The sequence below is a fragment of the Triticum aestivum genome, chromosome 4D (genome assembly GCF_018294505.1).
Source record: "Triticum aestivum cultivar Chinese Spring chromosome 4D, IWGSC CS RefSeq v2.1, whole genome shotgun sequence".
NCBI lineage: Eukaryota > Viridiplantae > Streptophyta > Magnoliopsida > Poales > Poaceae > Triticum > Triticum aestivum.
In genome coordinates this window covers 298,225,171-298,244,143 of record NC_057805.1, presented here as the reverse complement: position 1 = coordinate 298,244,143, position 18,973 = coordinate 298,225,171, and the positions used below count along the sequence as shown (strand labels likewise).

The window sequence follows — 18,973 nt, the reverse complement described above, 5'->3', positions numbered from 1 at the left end:
ACCGCCCCCCACACGATTGGCACTCTATCTCGCGGCTCGAGGTTTGGTAAGTGAGTGGCGGGGATCATTAATCAGACACGGTTCTGTATTGGAAACTGTCAGCTATTATGTTCACACACGGATTTTGCTGCGGGAATCGTGTGTAATTCAAACTACAGTACTCGTAAATTTCGGCGGCCGGCGTGTGTACTGTTCCCGTCGATCTAGATTCCGACCGCCAATAAATACTACCTTGCTCACGTCGTCCCGCCTGCATTCTCATCTATATCCTCCCCTCGCTCGCCCTCTCGCTCTCTCTCTCAAATCTCTGCCATGGCGCCGCCGGTCTACCCACGCGCCGACGAGGAGTCGCCGCCTCCCGAGGACGCTCACTCGAATAGCAGTGACGAGGACCCCTACGCGCCGCCGGATGAGGTTGCCCCGGACCCCCCCCCCCCAACTTTGGATTGGTTCTGGGGCCAGTACAATCTTTGTCTGTGGAAGTCGCTGCCGCTGGCTGAGAAAGCCAGGCAAGTGGTGTTCAAGACGGAGATGGCGGAAGAGGAAGCCAGGTACCAGGAGGCCTGTGAAGCCCGTGATGCCGCCTGGAAAAAGGAGGCGGCGGAGCTTTGGGGGCGGGCGCGTCATCATGCGGAGGAGTTGTACGAATACGGGTACTTCACGAGGAAGGTCAAAGGCACTGGGCGCCTCGTTGCTGCATGGAGGTGGGCCAATAAGCTCCAGCGTGCCACCGACGAGGAGCTCCGGTGGGCGCCCAACGAAATGGCAAGATCGTTCGCGCTCGTCCGGCAGCAAGAGGCAGATCGGTACGTCAAGCGCTGCGAGGCGGAGGAGGCGGAGTACTGCCTCCGCACTGGGAAGACGCCGCACACCAGGGAGATGCTGGTGAGGGGCTATCGCAATACTGGCCCCAGGAGGGATTATTAGTTTTAGTATTGTTCGTTTTCAATTTTATGCATTGTACCTAGTAGTTAAGTATCATCACGTATATGTGATGATATTATATATATATATTCTGTGATGAACTAATGAACAATTAATATATTGGTACGTCTCCAACGTATCTATAATTTTTTATTGTTCCATGCTATTATATTATCTGTTTTGGATGTTTAATGGGATTTAATATACCTTTTTATATTATTTTTGGGACTAACCTATTAACCGAAGGCCCAGTGCAAATTGCTGTTTTTTTGCCTATTTTAGTGTTTCGCAGAAAAGGAATATCAAACGGAATCCAAACGGAATGAAACCTTCGCGAGGATCTTTTTGGAACAAACACAATCCAGGAGACTTGGAGTGGAGGTCAAGGAAGCCACGAGGCGACCACGAGATAGGAGGGCGCGCCCAGGGGGGTAGGCGCGCCCCCCACCCTCGTGGGCCCCTCGCAGCTCCACCGACCTACTTCTTTCGCCTATATATACTCTTATACCCTGAAACCATCGGGGAGAGCCACGAAACACCTTTTCCACAGCCGCAACCTTCTGTACCCATGAGATCCCATCTTGGGGCCTTTTCCGGCGCTCCGCCGGAGGGGGATTCGATCATGGAGGGCTTCTACATCAACACCATAGCCTCTCCGATGATGTGTGAGTAGTTTACCACAGACCTTCGGGTCCATAGTTATTAGCTAGATGGCTTCTTCTCTCTCTTTGGATCTCAATACAAAGTTCTCCTCGATCTTCTTGGAGATCTATTCGATGTAATTCTTTTTGCGGTGTGTTTGTCGAGATCCGATGAATTGTGGGTTTATGATCAAGATTATCTATGAACAATATTCGATTCTTCTTTGAATTCTTATATGCATGATTTAATATCTTTGCAAGTCTCTTCGAATTATCAGTTTGGTTTGGCCTACTAGATTGATCTTTCTTGCAATGGGAGAAGTGCTTAGCTTTGGGTTCAATCTTGCGGTGTCCTTTCCCAGTGACAACAGGGGCAGCAAGGCACGTATTGTATTGTTGCCATCGAGGATAAAAAGATGAGGTCTATATCATATTGCTTGAGTTTATCCCTCTACATCATGTCATCTTGCCTAATGCGTTACTCTGTTCTTATGAACTTAATACTCTAGATGCATGCTGGGTAGCGGTCCATGTGTGGAGTAATAGCAGTAGATGCAGAATCGTTTCGGTCTACTTATCACGGACGTGATGCCTATGTTCATGATCATGCCTAGATATTCTCATAACTATGCGCTTTTCTATCAATTGCTCGACAGTAATTTGTTCACCCACCGTAAGATATGCTATCTTGAGAGAAGCCACTAGTGAAACCTATGGCCCCCGGGTATATTTTACATCATATTAGTTTCCCGTCAACTAGCTATTTCTGTCGCCGTTTATTTTGCAATCTTTACTTTCCAATCTATACAAAAAAAATACCAAAAATATTTATCTTATTATCTTTATCAGATCTCACTTTTGCAAGTGGCCGTGAAGGGATTGACAACCCCTTTATCGTGTTGGTTGCAAGGTTATTGATTGTTTGTGCAGGTACTAGGCGATTTGCGTGTAGTCTCCTACTGGATTGATACCTTGGTTCTCAAAAACTGAGGGAAATACTTACGCTACTTTGCTGCATCATCCTTTCCTCTTCAAGGGAAAACCAATGCATGCTAAAGAGGTAGTACATATATATAATGAATTCCATTTTCTATCTATTTTTGTATACTAATTTGAATCTAGGTTTATGTGCAATATCGCAGGGTGGCGGGAAACAGGTGATGAAATGGCGGGAAACGGTGGCGTGTTCATAAAACACCATCAATTAATGGAAACTTAGCATAGAAGGAACATCGAGCTAACAAAAGAAGTAGATGATGATCAGATGAACAAGGACCACAGTAGGGAACCCGTCGGTGATGAATTCATCAATCACAAATGGTTGAATACTAGCAAGCGTTTGCCCACAACACACACTGTGTATTCCATCACAAACAGGTCGGATGGATCAACTGTATGCCATGTATCGCACATTGTCAAAAAGTAATGCGGTAGACCTTCTTTAACATGTGTTAAAAAATAAAAAATAAAAAACAAGGACCTTGAGGTTAAATTAACTTATGGGATGGGTTATATCACTCATTTAATTTGACAGATATGACCCATCCTATCAGTTAATTTAACATCAACACAATTTCCCATCCAGTCACCCATCTGATGGCTGCTCCAGCCTAAGCACACTTAACTTGAGAGTTATCTTACATGAGCTACTGGTGGAACAGCTAGTCCTTGTTGATATAGGATGTCTCTTCGCATCCTTATGGCGTATCCGGATGACCGCCCGTCCCCCAATGGCCAATAGATGTTGTGTAGACAGAGCATATCACATACGTCTTATTAGAAGCAATCGTCTGTGTTATTATCGGTCTTCGCACACATTTCTGATTATAGACTTGTTTGCCGCGTATCACACACATCTTGATATATTGAACCGTTTCTGTTCTCTTGTCTCAACGCAACAGTTCATCCAAGTGAACCGCATGCCGTATATTGCACACATCTTGATCTGGCTGACCATTTCTTTTGTGTTGCCTAATCACAAACAGTTCATCTGAGTGAACCGTATGCTGTATATCGCACACACACCTTCATCTGGCTGCCCGTTTCTTTTGTTCCTCCTCATCGCAAACAGTTAACTGAACTGAACTGTATGCCCTACATCGCACACGCAACTAAAATCTGAACCGTTTTGATGCATCCTCCATCGCAAACGTTTTGCACCTTTTTTGACGGTTTTTTACACCACCGTTTGCGATTATTGCATCGCAGACAGTTTCGCCGAAGGGTCTCTGATTGTAGTGTCGCGTTAGCAGCATCCTGCAGTAGTGTAACAAAAACTTTCATATAAAGTGCATTGAATACTATGAGAAGTTTGATTCCTTATGATTGTTTTGAGATATGAAGATGGTGATATTAGAGTCATGCTAGTAAGTAATTGTGAATTTGAGAAATACTTGTGTTAAAGTTAGTGATTCCCGTAGCATGCACGTATGGTGAACCGTTATGTGATGAAGTCGGAGCATAATTTATTTATTGATTGTCTTCCTTATGAGCGGCGGTCGGGGACGAGCGATGGTCTTTTCCTACCAATCTATCCCCCTAGGAGCATGCGCGTAGTACTTCATTTCGATAACTAATAGATTTTTGCAATAAGTATATGAGTTCTTTATGACTAATGTTGAGTCCATGGACTATACACACTCTCACCCTTCCACCTTTGCTAGCCTCTCTAGTACCGCGCAACTTTCGCCGGTATCATAAACCCACCATATACCTTCCTCAAAACAGCCACCATACCTACCTATTATGGCATTTCCATAGCCATTCCGAGATATATTGCCATGCAACTTTCCACCGTTCCGTTTATTATGACACGCTCCATCATTGTCATATTGCTATGCATGATAATGTAGTTGACATCGTATTTGTGGCAAAGCCACCGTTCATAATTCTTTCATACATGTCACTCTTGATTCATTGCACATCCCGGTACACCGCTAGAGGCATTCACATAGAGTCATATTTTGTTCTAAGTATCGGGTTGTAATTTTTGAGTTGTAAGTAAATAAAAGTGCGATGATCTTCATTATTAGAGCATTGTCCCATGTGAGGAAAGGATGATGGAGACTATGATTCCCCCACAAGTCGGGATGAGACTCTGGGCGAAAAAAAGAGGCCAAAAAAAATGCGAGAAGGCCCAAATAAAAAATGAGAGAAAAGAGAGAAGGGGCAATGCTACTATCCTTTTACCACACTTGTGCTTCAAAGTAGCACCATGATCTTCATGGTAGAGAGTCTCCTATGATATCACTTTCATATACTAGTGGGAATTTTTCATTATAGAACTTGGCTTGTATATTCCAATGATGGGCTTCCTCAAAATTGCCCTAGGTCTTCGTGAGCAAGCAAGTTGGATGCACACCCACTTAGTTTCTTTTTGAGCTTTCATAAACTTATAACTCTAGTGCATCCGTTGCATGGCAATCCCTATTCACTCACATTGATATCTATTAATGGGCATCTCCATAGCCCGTTGATAAGCCTAGTTGATGTGAGACTACCTCCCTCTTTTTGTCTTCTCCACAACCATCGTCTATTCCACCTATAGTGGTATGTCCATGGCCCACGCTCATGTATTACGTGGAAGTTGAAAAAGTTTGAGAACATCAAAAGTATGAAACAATTGCTTGGCTTGTCATCGGGGTTGTGCATGATTTAAATATTTTGTGTGATCAAGATGGAGCATAGCCAGACTATATGATTTTGTAGGGACAAGCTTTCTTTGGCCATGTTATTTTGAGAAGACATAATTATTTTGTTAGTATGCTTGAAGTATTATTGTTTTTATGTCAATATTAAACTTTTGTTTTTGAATCTTACGGATCTGAACATTCATGCCACAATAAAGAGAATTACATGGATAAATATGATAGGCAGCATTCCACATCAAAAATTCTGTTTTTATCATTTACCTACCCTAGGACGAGCAGGAATTAAGCTTGGGGATGCTTGATACGTCTCCAACGTATCTATAATTTTTATTGTTCCATGCTATTATATTATCTGTTTTGGATGTTTTATATGCAATAATATGCTATTTTATATGATTTTTGGGACTAACCTATTAACCTAGAGCCCAGTGCCAGTTTCTGTTTTTTCCTTGTTTTAGAGTTTCGCATAAAAGGAATACCAAATGGAGTACAAACGGAATAAAACTTCCGCCATGTTTTTTCTTAGACCAGAAGACACCCAGGAGAGTTGGAGTGCAAGTCAGAGGAGCCTCGAGGCGGCCACAAGGGTGGAGGGCGCGCCCCCGACCTTGTGGGCCCCTCATAGCTCCCCTGACCTAATTCTTCTGCCTATATATACTCTTATACCCCAAAAACATCCAGGGGAGCCACAAAACCACTTTTCCACCGCCGCAACCTTCTGTACCTGTGAGATCCCATCTTGGGGCCTTTTCCGGCATCCTGCCGGAGGGGGAATCGATCATGGAGGGCTTCTACATCAACACCATTGCCTCTCCAATGAAGCGTGAGTAGTTTACTTCAGACCTATGGGTCCATAGCTAGTAGCTAGATGGCTTCTTCTCTCTCTCTCTCTTTGATTCTCAATACAAAGTTCTCCTTGATGTTCTTGGAGATCTATTCGATGTAATACTTTTTTGCGGTGTTTTTGCCGAGATTCTATTGTGGATTTATGATCAGCTTATCTATGAATGTTATTTGAATCTCCTCTGAATTCTTATATGCATGGTTTGATATCTTTGCAAGTCTCTTCGAACTATCGATTTGGTTTGGCCAACTAGATTGGTTTTTCTTGCAATGGGAGAAGTGCTTAGCTTTGGGGTCAATCTTGCAGTGTCCTTTCCCAGTGACAGTAGGGGCAGCAAGGCACGTATTGTATTGTTGCCATCGAGGATAAAAAGATAGGGTTTTCATCATATTGCTTGAGTTTATCCCGCTACATCATGTCATCTTACTTAAAGCGTTACTCTGTTCTTATGAACTTAATACTCTAGATGCAGGCAGGAGTCGGTCGATGTGTGGAGTAATAGTAGTAGATGCAGGCAGGAGTCAGTCTACTTGACACGGACGTGATGCCTATATTGATGATCATTCCCTTAGATATCGTCATAACTTTGTGCTTTTCTATCAATTGCTCGATAGTAATTTGTACACCCATCGTAATATTTTCTATCTTGAGAGAAGCCTCTAGTGAAACCTATGGCCCCCGGGTCTATTTTCCATCATATAAGTTTCCGATCTACAATATGAGTTTCCAATTTACTTCCTTTGCAATCTTTTACTTTCCGATCTATAAGCCAAAAATACCAAAAATATTTAATTTACCGTTTATCTATCTCTATTGGATCTCACTTTTACAAGTAACCATGAAGGGATTGGCAACCCCTTTATCGCGTTGGGCGCAAGCTGTTTGATTGTTTGTGCAGGTATTTAGTGACTTGTGCGTTATCTCCTACTGGATTGATACCTTGGTTCTCAAACTGAGGGAAATACTTACTCTACTTTGCTGCATCACCCTTTCCTCTTCAAGGGAAAAACCAACGCAAGCTCAAGAAGTAGCAGCCATAAGTGCACAGTGCACTTGGCCCAGCCCACCACAAGCCACCTCCTTCCTCTGTACAGAGAGGAAGTAGATGCCATGGCATGGCACAACCACGCCCGTCCATGCCTCGGATGGACGCCTTGTCGAGCATCCACGACGCCCACGAGATGCATACCCCCCCCCCCGCGCGATGACCTAGGCCAACCTAGCCCCGTTTCCCCTCTCGCTCACTCGTGTTTGTCGATCCGAACGGACCTGAGCTCGCCCTCGCCATGGACGTCGTCGTCGTGGCCATCGAGCTTCCCATGCCACCGGAGGATTTCCAGGAGAGTCGCAGATTCCGCCTTCATCGTATTCGTCGCAGGATCGAAGTCGAGATGCCTGAACGACGACGCTCGCGAGTCCGTGACCGTCTTCCTCGCCACGGCCACCGGAGGTCCGCCGCTCAATCCATCGTCGTTCGACCTTCCCAGACCATGCCGAGCCCTCCCCAAGCTCCACTGTGCGCCCCGCATCTTTCCCCTCTCCCCGTTGCTCGATTCGTGGCCTCTAACTAGCCCAGCCACCGCTCCCGTACTCGCCGTGGTCGCCATGGATGGACCTCGCCCTGCACGCGCTCGCTCACGCCTTCTGGATGCGCCCGTCTGCACGTATCAGCTTAAAATCCAAAAATACCTTGTTGCAATTTATTTATCATTATTATTTTTTGTTTTTTTATATAATCTATCTATCACTATCAGATTTGATCTTTGCAAATAACCGCCAAGGGGATTGACAACCCCCTTGATCGCGTTGGGTGCAAGTTTTTGCTCTTTTGTGTGTAGGTGCTGTTCACGAGGTTTCGTGTGGTTCTCCTACTGGATTGATAAGCTTGGTTCTTAACTGAAGGAAATATTTATCTCTACTGTACTGCGTCATCCTCTCCTCTTCGAGGAAATCCCAATGCAGCTCACAAATAGCACGATGTAATACAGTCGATGTGGCGAGGCGAAGCCCCTAATCTAGCCAACATGACGAAGCTGGTCGGCTGGTGACGCCAAAGTCCCAAGAGTGGGTTGATGAAGACATGTCGCAGCCCCCGGTCCAGCCGAGGTGTCGAAGCAGGTCGGCGGGGAGATGTCAGAGCCTCCATGTCAGCTGACACATCAAACCAGGTTGGACGTTGGCTTGAAGAAGAGGCGGCACGACGAAGCCAACACAAGTAAAATTTGTGACGCGGTCGATGCCGGCTTGATGAAGTGACCGCCCTATGTAATCCGTGGGGCGACGATGTTGGTGATGCTTTAGCCTTCGTGATGCCGAATTCTTGGTGGGCTCACCGGTCAGATGAGGTTGAACTCGGCTCAACGAAGCGACACCCTGTCTACCGTAGGTCGGCAGCCGTGGAGCAATGTTGTCGGGCTGGTTTGACACCGACGCGACGGTGAAGATTACCATGGAAAATGTTTAAAATATGTAGGTACGTGTTTTAGAACAACAATACTGTAGAAAATATTCCTTCAAAAAAGACGTTCGATAACCCATTCATGAAAAAGATAAACTCAGGTCGTGTTCATTTTCGCGCAGAAAATAGATTCAAAAATTGATGCACTCATCAAACGTTTCCCGAAGTTTGAGCGGTCGGATCGAGCTGAAATTTCGACGGGTGGTCGATATAGGAATTCTGCAGTCGGTGAATGGTTGGATCTTTGAAAAGATGTCCCAGCCGACCACTGGACACCTCACCCCAACCTCGTCCAAATTCGACAAGGCTCCAGTATATCGGAGATTGCCGGAGATTCCTTCAACGGAACACAATTTTTTTACATGGTTGTTGTAGACTTAATTTTGCAGCACTCCACCCAAGCAATCATCAAAACGACGCTCGAGGAGGCGGGGCCGGCGAACAAGAATCCGCTATCCAGAAAAAACTACACGATCGCACGAGGGCAATGTGGACGTTGAGCCCCCGAGCTCCATGGACGATTCTTCCATGATTTTGATAGAGATTTGAGTTTGATAATGAAGGCACCCGTCTGATCTTGACGATCCGACATGGAGCGTAGTCCTTGGTCTAGCCAAGGCGTCCAGTCGAGCCGGCGAAGAAGATGCCGGCGTCGACGATTAAGCATGGTTTCGATGCGCAGATCGCGTCAGAGCCGATCTGAATTCCCATCGCATCACGGCGACTACCAGCAAGGACCTGCATGGGCCACCAATGTCGGTGCTAAAACCAGCATATCTCGAGGTTGGGGTCCTAAGCTAGGCGTCTTGGAACGATGGCAACATGTATACATGATTTTATCCAGGTTCGGGCTCTGTCGAAGAAATAATACCCTACGTCCCGCTTTTGATTGTATTGATATGGGGTATAGTACATAGTACATGTATCTACCACGAGATTGTTCTAACGAATATAAGATGTCTCAATCCCTCTATTGACTAGCCTGGCTGCAGTTTATATAATGCACGGGAGGCCTAGAGTTTAGAAGAGTCTTAGTCTTGGGCGCCAAGTCTTGCGGAATCTTCCTTGTATCCGTTATGGGCTGTCCGAAGTGGCCCATTAGTGAATCGTCATGAGGGTCCTCGGCCTCGCTCTCCTGATCGGGAGACGACGTGGTGAGTATTCCCAGTTCGTGACTCCATTAAAAGGGAGGACAGAAAGGTAAGAGGCGACGACTCTACGGAAAAGAGGAAATTGAGGTTGTTGTGGGGGTTGAGGAGAGGCGTGCGAGTCGCCTCTTGCTCAGTACCACATTCGCTACTTACTCCCCCCCCCCCCCCCCCCCCCCCCCCCCCCCCAATAATTTGACACTTCTGTTGCCACTTCGTGCGAGGACATAGCCCAATACTCAAAATACAAGTATGCTTACTAAACCTAGTTCGCAGTGTCATAGAAACCAGATCACTCTAGACAAAATCAGGTTCAAAATGAGTGGTTCGCTATGTTAAAAAAAATCAACAAGTGAAATGGAAAATATCAAAAGAAAAATAAATATGGCCAACTGTAAACGAGTTCAAAGTGGAATTTTTTCAAGGAAAAAAATATTAAATGCCGCCAGTTTTTGTAGCTGAAAACGAGCTACTCCCGGAAAAGAAAAAACTTGCTAGTTCCTTTTGGACATGGGTAATCTGATAAGGGACAGTTGTTGGACGGTTAGTGCCCGAATGGAAAGCAGTGCATCATGGCGTGAGAGGACGAATGCCGCTAGGGCGGCAAGGCATCGTGTGCACGAAAGGGCTGGCCTACCCATCCTTTTGGCCGGTTGTTTGCTTCTCTGGGGATTTGGGGAACGCTTGTGCCGTAGTACACCGGGCGGGAGCTTTCTGTTTGTGTGGCGTCGCGCACCGCAGGCCGAGGCAGCACCGCGGCCGTTTTTGGATGGATCTATCTAAGCATATATCCCGGATGAGAGGAGGCAAACGCGGGTGGCGTGGCCGGCTAGGCCCCTCGGCACGCCGGCGTCGCGCGTGGCGTACATGCACATCGGTCGACCTCAATCAACGGAAAAGAAAGTTGTTGAGTGGATTCAGCACTTGATCGGGGGGCTGTGTCGCGGTCGCATTGGCGTCGCTTCCACTGGCACGCAGCATTGCACCTGCCTGCACCGCGTTTGCTGCCGTCATCGTGTTTCGGGGGACGTGTAATGCCTGCCGATTAGGCACGCCCGCACGCATAAGCAACGGAGATGCGCTTTATGGCTTATCCATCCGTCCATCGCCACACCCACACCGATCTTGCTCCAAAACAGCACTGACTGCCTGCCAAGAAAAAAAACAGCAGTGGCTGGAACTGTGGGCTCACTAGGCGGTGGCATGGGCCGACGAGGCCACCACCTGGCACGCCCCGTGCATCGCCACCACAAACGCGCACGGGCACACGGCACACACTACCTTCCCCTATAAATGCGGCAGCAGATAGGGACGGCCGCCCCTTCCTCCTCCTCTCCCGGCTCGTGGGTTTTGTTCACACCCGGCAGACGCAGAGGGTTGGTTCATCTCGTCGGACTCGGAAACTGGCGGACTTCGGCGTACGCGTACCCACCCAACCCCAACCCCACCCCGCCTCACTTCCCCTCCTCGCACTCGCGCCAGTAACGCCTCGCCAAAAACCCAAACCCCCAGAATAAGCAAGCGATTCCCCCAAACCCCTTCCATTACCGTCCTCCGATTTCGCATGCCTCTGCCGGCCGCCTAAGCCTAGCCTTCCCATGGCACCGGGTGGAGGGGGCGCGCTGCCGGCGGTCATGGCGCGGGATGTGCCTGGGCCCGCGGCGATCCCGGCCGCGGCCATGGCCAGCGCCGAGGTGGCGGCGGCCGAGGTGGTGCGCCGCGTCCAGCCCACCCAGGCCTCGGAGCGCCGCCGCGCCGAGGTCGTCGACTACGCGCGGAGGATCGTCGGAACCGCGCTCGGATGCGAGGTGCGTGCTCCTCCTCCTCCGTTTCGCGAAACGCTCTTTTCTTCTTCAGTTTCCGGTTTTGTCTGGGTAGGGGTAATCCTGCGGCGTCTCGTCTGGGGATCCTCGTGCTTGTTACATTATTCTTCCTTTAGATTTGTTTACTTTGCTTCCGTCGCTCTCTCTCCTCCGGACTAGTACTAGTACTACTACATTTCAAAGCCATCAGGTTAGGGTAGGATTATTATTCCTTGATTAATTGCTTCGTACGGACGAGGGGCTAAACCAATCGGTGGCGGCGCTTCTCTGCGATTCCGTGACTAGTTTTACTATCTGCTGGCTTCCACAAGGATTTCTGTTATCTACTGTAGAGTAGGACTATTTGACTATCAGACTTGTGTTAGACCAAGTCGGCCCTTTGTTCTGCTTGTCACGGTCTCACAAAAGCAACTTCATCCGTTTAGAAATCAGAAATAAGCTTTCTGTCTGCTCTGATCTATGCGTTTTCGCTTTTTAACCCTAGAAAGGCACCGTATGCTTTACGAAATCCAACTTTTACCATCTCACTTTCAGAGGGGAAACAAACTTTGGCATTTTGCCAAAAAGATTAAAGCCTTTTTGTTTTGGTTCTGCCCGTGATCGCATGCTTGACTGGCAGGCCATGATGCGTACACTTCATACACGGTGACCCATCCACGTGGTTACCGAACAGTGTGGCAACTGATCAATGCTGCTGTAGTTGAATCTTGTTGTGGTTCTCTGTCACCATCACAGCTTGCAGAGGATTTTGACATAGCACTAGTGAGATTTAGTATAGCCATTCACCGACAGCTGCCTGCCAGCATCCTGCATTCAACTCGGCCGCAATCTGTATGTTCCCAGATCGCATTAGATAGTATGAACTCAAAGTCCATCCTTATTTACTGACGAGCATTCCGCGGTCCACTGTTTGAATCGTACTTTGACGTGTGCCCACGGGCTCATTTATTTACATGGAAGCTCTTTACTACGTAGCCATAGAGATGGTAGATCTGGAAAGTGGTCCTTGTGGCTAGTATTATGCTGATCACTATAATGTGTACGTGATGTTTTTGTACTTGTATAGCTGGAATTGCTTGAAAGTGTGTGGCTGTTATATCTTATAGGCACTACTTCTGCAGTCGGAATCGTGTCATAAATGTTTCCTAGCATTTGGTGCTTCTCGAAAAAGATTGGTGTAATGATGTCTGTTCTTTTTGGATTATCGTCACATGCGTGTATATGAGATGGGACATTGTTCTAGTGGTCCATTATTTTTTATGTGATGCCAAAAGTGTGTAAAACAATCAAAACGAGGACCCATGCACTGCAAGATACTATACTTCATTACCTCCCGTAAGTGTGTTATTACAGACCAGTTCTCTATTCTTGCACTTGTTGAGTTTTGTGATCGAATTGTGTGTAAAGGTAAGAATTGGAGTGTGTCTTAGTTACCTGTACTGGTTGATTGGTCACTTTGTGAATCATGTGATCAACTCACTTTGTGACATAATGGGATGTTATTCCATTGTGGAGACTACATACTGAGTTATTTCAGATGGAAAATCTGAATAGCTAGGAGGGGACTAGGCACTATATCAGTTAACAAGAAAATAAATAGGCACCCAAATCCGAGCCGAAGATACCTACACCTCCCACCAAAGAATCTAGATCAGTTCCTCTGATTAGCCTTGAACTTCATATTGTAAGGCCAATGGTAGCAAACAGTTAATCCTACTGCCAACATTATGGTTCTTGTAGTACAACTTGTATATGTTGAAACAATGCTTTCTATCTCTACTATATCTTGTAAATTGGAGTTGGAAGCAGTGATGGTAAGTTCACTCCCCCCACACCATTCCAATCTCCCTTGCCCATCTGGGAACCACTAGACCCCATCCGACTTGATTTTTTTTATAAACAAAACAGAGAAAAATAATGTAGTTGGGGAGCCTCGAACCTCACACCTACCTCTACACATAACTCTGTCAAACCAGCAAACTACTATCTATTTTGAATGGGAAGGTACATTATAAGTACATGACAGTACACAATTGTTTTTACTGGGACACTAACCAGCCAGTCAATCCACCAAAATTGATTTTTATTTTTTTCCCTGCCGCGGCACCTCCCTGATATGCATTCTCCGGTTCCCACTCCTCGCGACACGCATCCTCTGGATACCACCTCTCCTCTTAACTTCCATTGTCATAACTTTCAAATTTCAAAATCTGGCCATGGTGCTTCAAATCTTGTAATGGTGCTCCTGTGGCTGCTGCAGATATGCAAGTGCAGTGTTGTCTGCTTGCTTGAGTTTTTTCTCTGCAGTGCTGCAAGTGCATTTGTGGTTGGTATACCATATTAATCCACTACAACAACAATCATTTTTGTGTTTCTGTGGCAACACACGAGCATTATGCTTGTTCCGCCTAACATTTTTGTCTGGCGAACTTTTGAGATGCAGCTTTCTAATATGACATCATTTCTTCTTTATTTGACTGGTTAGGTCTTTGTATTTGGTTCGGTTCCATTGAAGACTTACCTTCCCGATGGGGACATTGATTTAACTGTAATTGGAAATACATCTTGCGGTAGTACTTTGATTGATGATGTTTACTACATCCTTGGGTCGGGGGAGGAGAATGGTGACGCTGAATTTGAAGTGAAGGACTTGGAACACATTGATGCAGAGGTGTGCTATCCTGTTTGCTCCTCATACACATTTATAGTTCTTTTATTCTGGACAGAAGTCTGGGAAAACTATGATATTGCACTCCTAAACCTTTTTTGCCCTTTGCATCTCTTTTAACAAATCCTTGGTACACATGGAAGTTAGGCTTAACAACCATATACGTGTTTCTTCCTTCTGATGCAGTTTTAGTCTGTTACTGTTTTGCACATGGTAGCTGCCTCTAAATTTTCAAATATTCCTCCATCCAGGTCAGACTCATTAAATGCACTATTGGAAATATTATCGTTGATATCTCATTCAACCAAACTGGAGGAATCTGTGCAGTCTCCTTCCTTGAGCTGGTAATGTGTTGCAATTTGTTTTTTGGAAAAATAATGCAATTTATGCTTGCTGTTCTGCTTCAGTCTTTATAGTGAAGTTGCTGAATATGTAGAATAGAATGCTCAACATGTTCCTGTGCTAGTCTAGGTGTTCTTTTATTTGGTTATTACTATGCCTAGTCCTGGAAAAGTAAACGAGTGTTCCTTCTTCAGGTTGACCGCAAAGTTGGGAAAAATCATCTATTTAAACGGAGCATTATATTAATCAAGGGATGGTGTTATTATGAAAGTCGCCTACTAGGAGCTCATCATGGGCTTATATCAACTTATGCATTGGAAACACTTATCCTATACGTCTTTAATCTATTCCACAAATATCTCCATGGTCCCCTGGAGGTAAGTCTTGGAAGGAATGACTTATCTCAGACATTTGGAAACATCTTTAGACAATGCAAAAACTGATATCCATTTTGTCTCCATCTTTTCTTATATTTAATAGGTTTTGTATAGGTTTCTGGAATATTTTAGCAAGTTTGACTGGGACAAATACTGCATAAGTCTAAATGGCCCTGTTGCTTTATCATCTTTGCCTAACCTAATTGGTGCGTTACCTTGTTATCTATTTCTTGGCAGAGTTATCACCTGATTCCTATTTTGTTTCAATCCTAAAACTTGTATCTCTTGCAGTTGAAGGTTTAAATGTACCTGGCGATGACTTGCTGTTTGACAAAGAGTTCCTTGAGAACTCAGTGGAAAAAGCATCTGCACCTCCAAGAAATTCTGATGCACGCTGTTCCAAATTCCGTGTGAAATGTCTAAACATAATTGATCCACTGAAGGAGTGCAACAATCTTGGCAGAAGTGTGAACAGAGGTTTGAACTAACCAAAATATATGAATTGATTGTCCCTTTCTAAATTATCTTCCGAAACTTTGATGAACATATATTGTTTGCCTTTAGCATCATATGTGTGAAGTGCTGATGTGTACATGAAGTTGTGCATAAATCCGTAAACAGCATGATCTCATACCCAACACATGTAGGGTTTTGTTTGAGTGATGTCTATTATACGGAGTATTTTATTTCTATATTTCTTTGCTGGCGAGGGACTGCCAAGTCTTTTTTTGACATTTTATTATTGTGCAGCGAATTTCCATCGTATTCGAACTGCTTTCTCGTTTGGTGCTCGAAAGCTTGGTCAAATTCTTATGTTACCACCAGAACTTATTCCTGATGATATTTTCGCATTTTTCAAAAACACCTTGGAGAGGAATGAAAATGGAGTAAGGTCAGATATTGACCATGTTGGCGCATTTCATTCTCAGCCCTTCCTTGGTCCCAGCAATCAACTCTTAGATGGCATGTCATGCATGCATATGTCTTACAAGGAGGAAGAGAAAAGTCGTCCTCGTGTTTCAAAGAAATTAGCTGAGCACGCAGTAAGTGTCAGAATAAACGTGCCTACACAGGGTGGATGTTTTTCAGGAGATGACTCGTTTGCACCAAGTACTGATCTGAGTGCAAGATTATCCCACTGTGTCCGTCATGAACCGAATGACCATGCGTATGTTTTTCACGAAAATAGAAATGGTGCCACTGAACAGTACTATGTGGCCCCTGAGATGGATGGACAGGAATCTCGCTATGCAGCTGAAGCCTATATGGGTGACAAATCACTGATACAGCCACAGCATCATGCACACTATTCATCAAATATATTGAGCTCTATCCATGGCAGTGATTTAGGACTTCCAAAACCTGGTCCCATAAAGAAGGAAAAGTTAACTGGAACTTCACTCCATGTGGAAGAACATCTCCATCCACTGTCATTGTTAAACTTGTCGGATCTATCAGGGGATTTGGAATCACAGTTGAGATGCCTCCGTCAAGTTCAGTACAACTTAGAATACTTGTTTGATGAATTTTCGCAGTCTGTCCAAGAAGCATCTTCTGACGGTAAGGTTGACAAGGATTTGTTTGACATTCTAAATCGTGGCATCCTGTTAAGTACTGATACGGCGCTACCTGGGCTATTGCCGCCTTCCTATGCTGAAACGAATGGAATGAAGTTATCTCCAGTTTCTTCTCATAGCACTGAAGTTTCACAGCAATCACAGGACGAGGACAACTGGGGTATGCCCTTTCAGTTGAATGCCTGTGGAGTAGACGTCCCATCTAATGGATTGTCGCCATCTTATATTGCTGATTCAGATATTTCTGTTTCGTGGTGGCATAGATCAGAGGCTATACCCAATATGCGTGAAACAGTCGGATATATTCATGAAAAGGTAGGAATAGGTACCCTCAATTCTCACTTTTGGATATCTCATGCATTGATCCGAGGCATTCCTGTGTTCAGTAAACTGTCAAAGCACTTTTATGTTTACTATATGTACTGGCTTTTGCCTACATAGATCTAGTTTTTATCTGGTCGTTCTGTTATTGTCCGCTTAGGATTAAAAAGGGAAATACAGTTTATTGTTTCGGTAAGCGGGGAAGTCTGTTCACTTCAGAAAACATGTATTGCTACATTCCTCTGAAATATATCTGTCCGTTAATTGTTATTTGTTGTATATGATAGTTACAAGTTGTGTTTCTGTATTACAGCACATGACATCTATAGGAGAGAAAGGGAAGATCCTGATCAATCAACCAGTGAAGATTAAAAGCAACCAGGCCACGATTCCAAAACGAAGTTTTGTCCCTTGCCAGGAGCAAGTAGCGCCAGACAGTGGGACCAAGGAAATAAGGATAAGCCGGTCATTGGGAATTGGTGATGGTCTAAATGGATATACTCGCTTAGGTATGAAGACGACTGAAAAGCACAGTGGTCATACTCGAAAGGAATTTGTCAAACCTCACTACGAAGCAAGGCACACACGTAGCTCCTATGGGGATGTCGGCTCGAACAAAACCTTCTTCCAGAAGCGAAATTATGATACTGGCATGGAGTGTGCACGACCAGTTAGTCCAAAATATCAGCCACCTGAAGTTGAGGGTACTCCAGATGAGTGCACATACATGAACAACAACTTGGCAAGAAACCAAAGCTGTGACACTCCTAAAGGGTATGGGACAAGTCGAAGACTAGCCTCTGAGCCATTAAAACCTCAAAGCAGCATAAGAGGAAGGGGTTTCTCGAAAAAGAACTTGCCTGCAAAACCAAAATATGATAATCACAGTGGGCACCCAAATTCTTTTGTGAGAGATACAAAGCATGCACCGAATGGCCAAGTTGTGACCATTCTAAATGGTTCGACAAAGGAGGTTGCCCTGAACGAAGAATTGGTTGAAAATGAAACTAAACCAATGCCAAATGTTTTCATTCCTCGTGATAGCAGCGGGAATAACCAACGGATGCTTCTGGCACCTAGTACTTGTCACCCCTCCTCCCCTGTCACAAAAGGATATTGTCAATCTGGTGCCTTGGAGACACAACCAGATAGGATTATTGAGTTTGGTTCTTTGGGTCCTTTCTCATTGACATCTCCCTCTCCAAAGTCAAACAAGGCCTCACCAAAGGCATGTGCAGACGCGTCTGCATTGGCGTTACAGAGCTATAGAGCCGGTGCAACCCAAAGCAGGTAACCTCAAAGGATCTTACAGAGCAAAATATTAATGTAGCCTTCAGCCTTGAAATATGCTAGAGGTCAAGCATCTAAGAATGATGTCACAAAATAGTACTCCTCTGTCCCATAATATAGGACGTTTTTTGATATTAGTGTAGTGTCAAAAAATGTCTTACATTATGAGACGGAGGGAGTAGTAATTTGTGTTTATTTAGGAGTATAAAATAACACTAGGTTTGTTTTTGTTCAATGGTCAACTTCGCATGCTTATTTATCTTCACTGCATCCAGTCCATTGACCCTGTACTACTACTACTACCTTAATATGGTTAATCTGTTAACTTTGACACTGTTTCAGGTCGTCAGGATTTTACAGAATAGGAGACGAAGAGCAGTTCCCACCACTCCATGCTAGGACCCGCTGAGACTTACAGTACCATACAGATGATCATCATTTAACTAGGAGCAAAAGAAGAGTTAACCCAGTTGATGTTCACAAACATGACCATCGTAATAGTATACATCTACCTTGTAAAGTTACATCGACACCTTGCGTTTCTTGCTTTCGTGTCTATAGGTAAAGGTACCAAAGAAAGGTTTTAGGAGCAAGGACTAACTATACAGTTGTAGTTTTCCCTTCTCAAAACTAGAAATGGGTAAAATCGGAGAAAGATAAACCTATTTATAAGTTTTTCTTGAGACAAAATTATGAGCCTTTCTGCTACCGTGAACTGTGAATGTGTTCTTTCAAATAGTAAATTTCAAAAAAAAAAAACTAAAAAGAATCACGTTTTTATATATAAACAGAGATGAATGTTTCAAACGTCGTACAAGTTTTTTGTAACTTGCGCTGAAATGACATTCATGTGACACACTGGTGAAAAATTCATCAATGTTATGAAAAAGGGTGTGGTTAGGACTCAGTC

At 44.8% G+C, this 18,973-nt stretch overlaps 1 protein-coding gene across 3 annotated transcripts; it reads left to right on the top strand.

Annotated features, from left to right (window-relative positions):
* The first annotated feature begins 11,022 nt into the window (after window positions 1-11,022).
* On the top strand, window positions 11,023-18,753 carry LOC123097538 (uncharacterized). Of its 3 annotated transcripts, XM_044519304.1 has the most exons (9): window positions 11,024-11,473; window positions 13,974-14,159; window positions 14,408-14,500; window positions 14,693-14,875; window positions 14,979-15,081; window positions 15,167-15,352; window positions 15,626-16,767; window positions 17,087-18,063; window positions 18,406-18,753. In XM_044519304.1, the coding sequence occupies exons 1-9, from the start codon at window positions 11,264-11,266 to the stop codon at window positions 18,470-18,472; spliced, it is 3,147 nt and encodes a 1,048-aa protein (XP_044375239.1). In that variant the 5' UTR covers window positions 11,024-11,263; the 3' UTR covers window positions 18,473-18,753. The 3 variants fall into 3 exon arrangements, with proteins under 3 accessions (XP_044375240.1, XP_044375239.1, XP_044375241.1); XM_044519305.1 differs by lacking the exon at window positions 18,406-18,753 and having other exon boundaries at window positions 11,023-11,473; window positions 17,087-18,067; XM_044519306.1 differs by lacking the exons at window positions 11,024-11,473; window positions 13,974-14,159; window positions 14,408-14,500 and having other exon boundaries at window positions 14,990-15,081.
* Window positions 18,754-18,973: the final 220 nt, after the last annotated feature.

Excerpts from the sequence above, each read along its gene's own strand:
- LOC123097538 (XM_044519304.1), top strand. The coding sequence starts at position 11,264 with ATGGCACCGGGTGGAGGGGGCGCGCTGCCGGCGGTCATGGCGCGGGAT. Across the intron at positions 15,082-15,166 it reads ATCTTTGCCTAACCTAATTG|TTGAAGGTTTAAATGTACCT; the intron begins GTGCGTTACCTT and ends TATCTCTTGCAG. Across the intron at positions 16,768-17,086 it reads TCGGATATATTCATGAAAAG|CACATGACATCTATAGGAGA; the intron begins GTAGGAATAGGT and ends TCTGTATTACAG.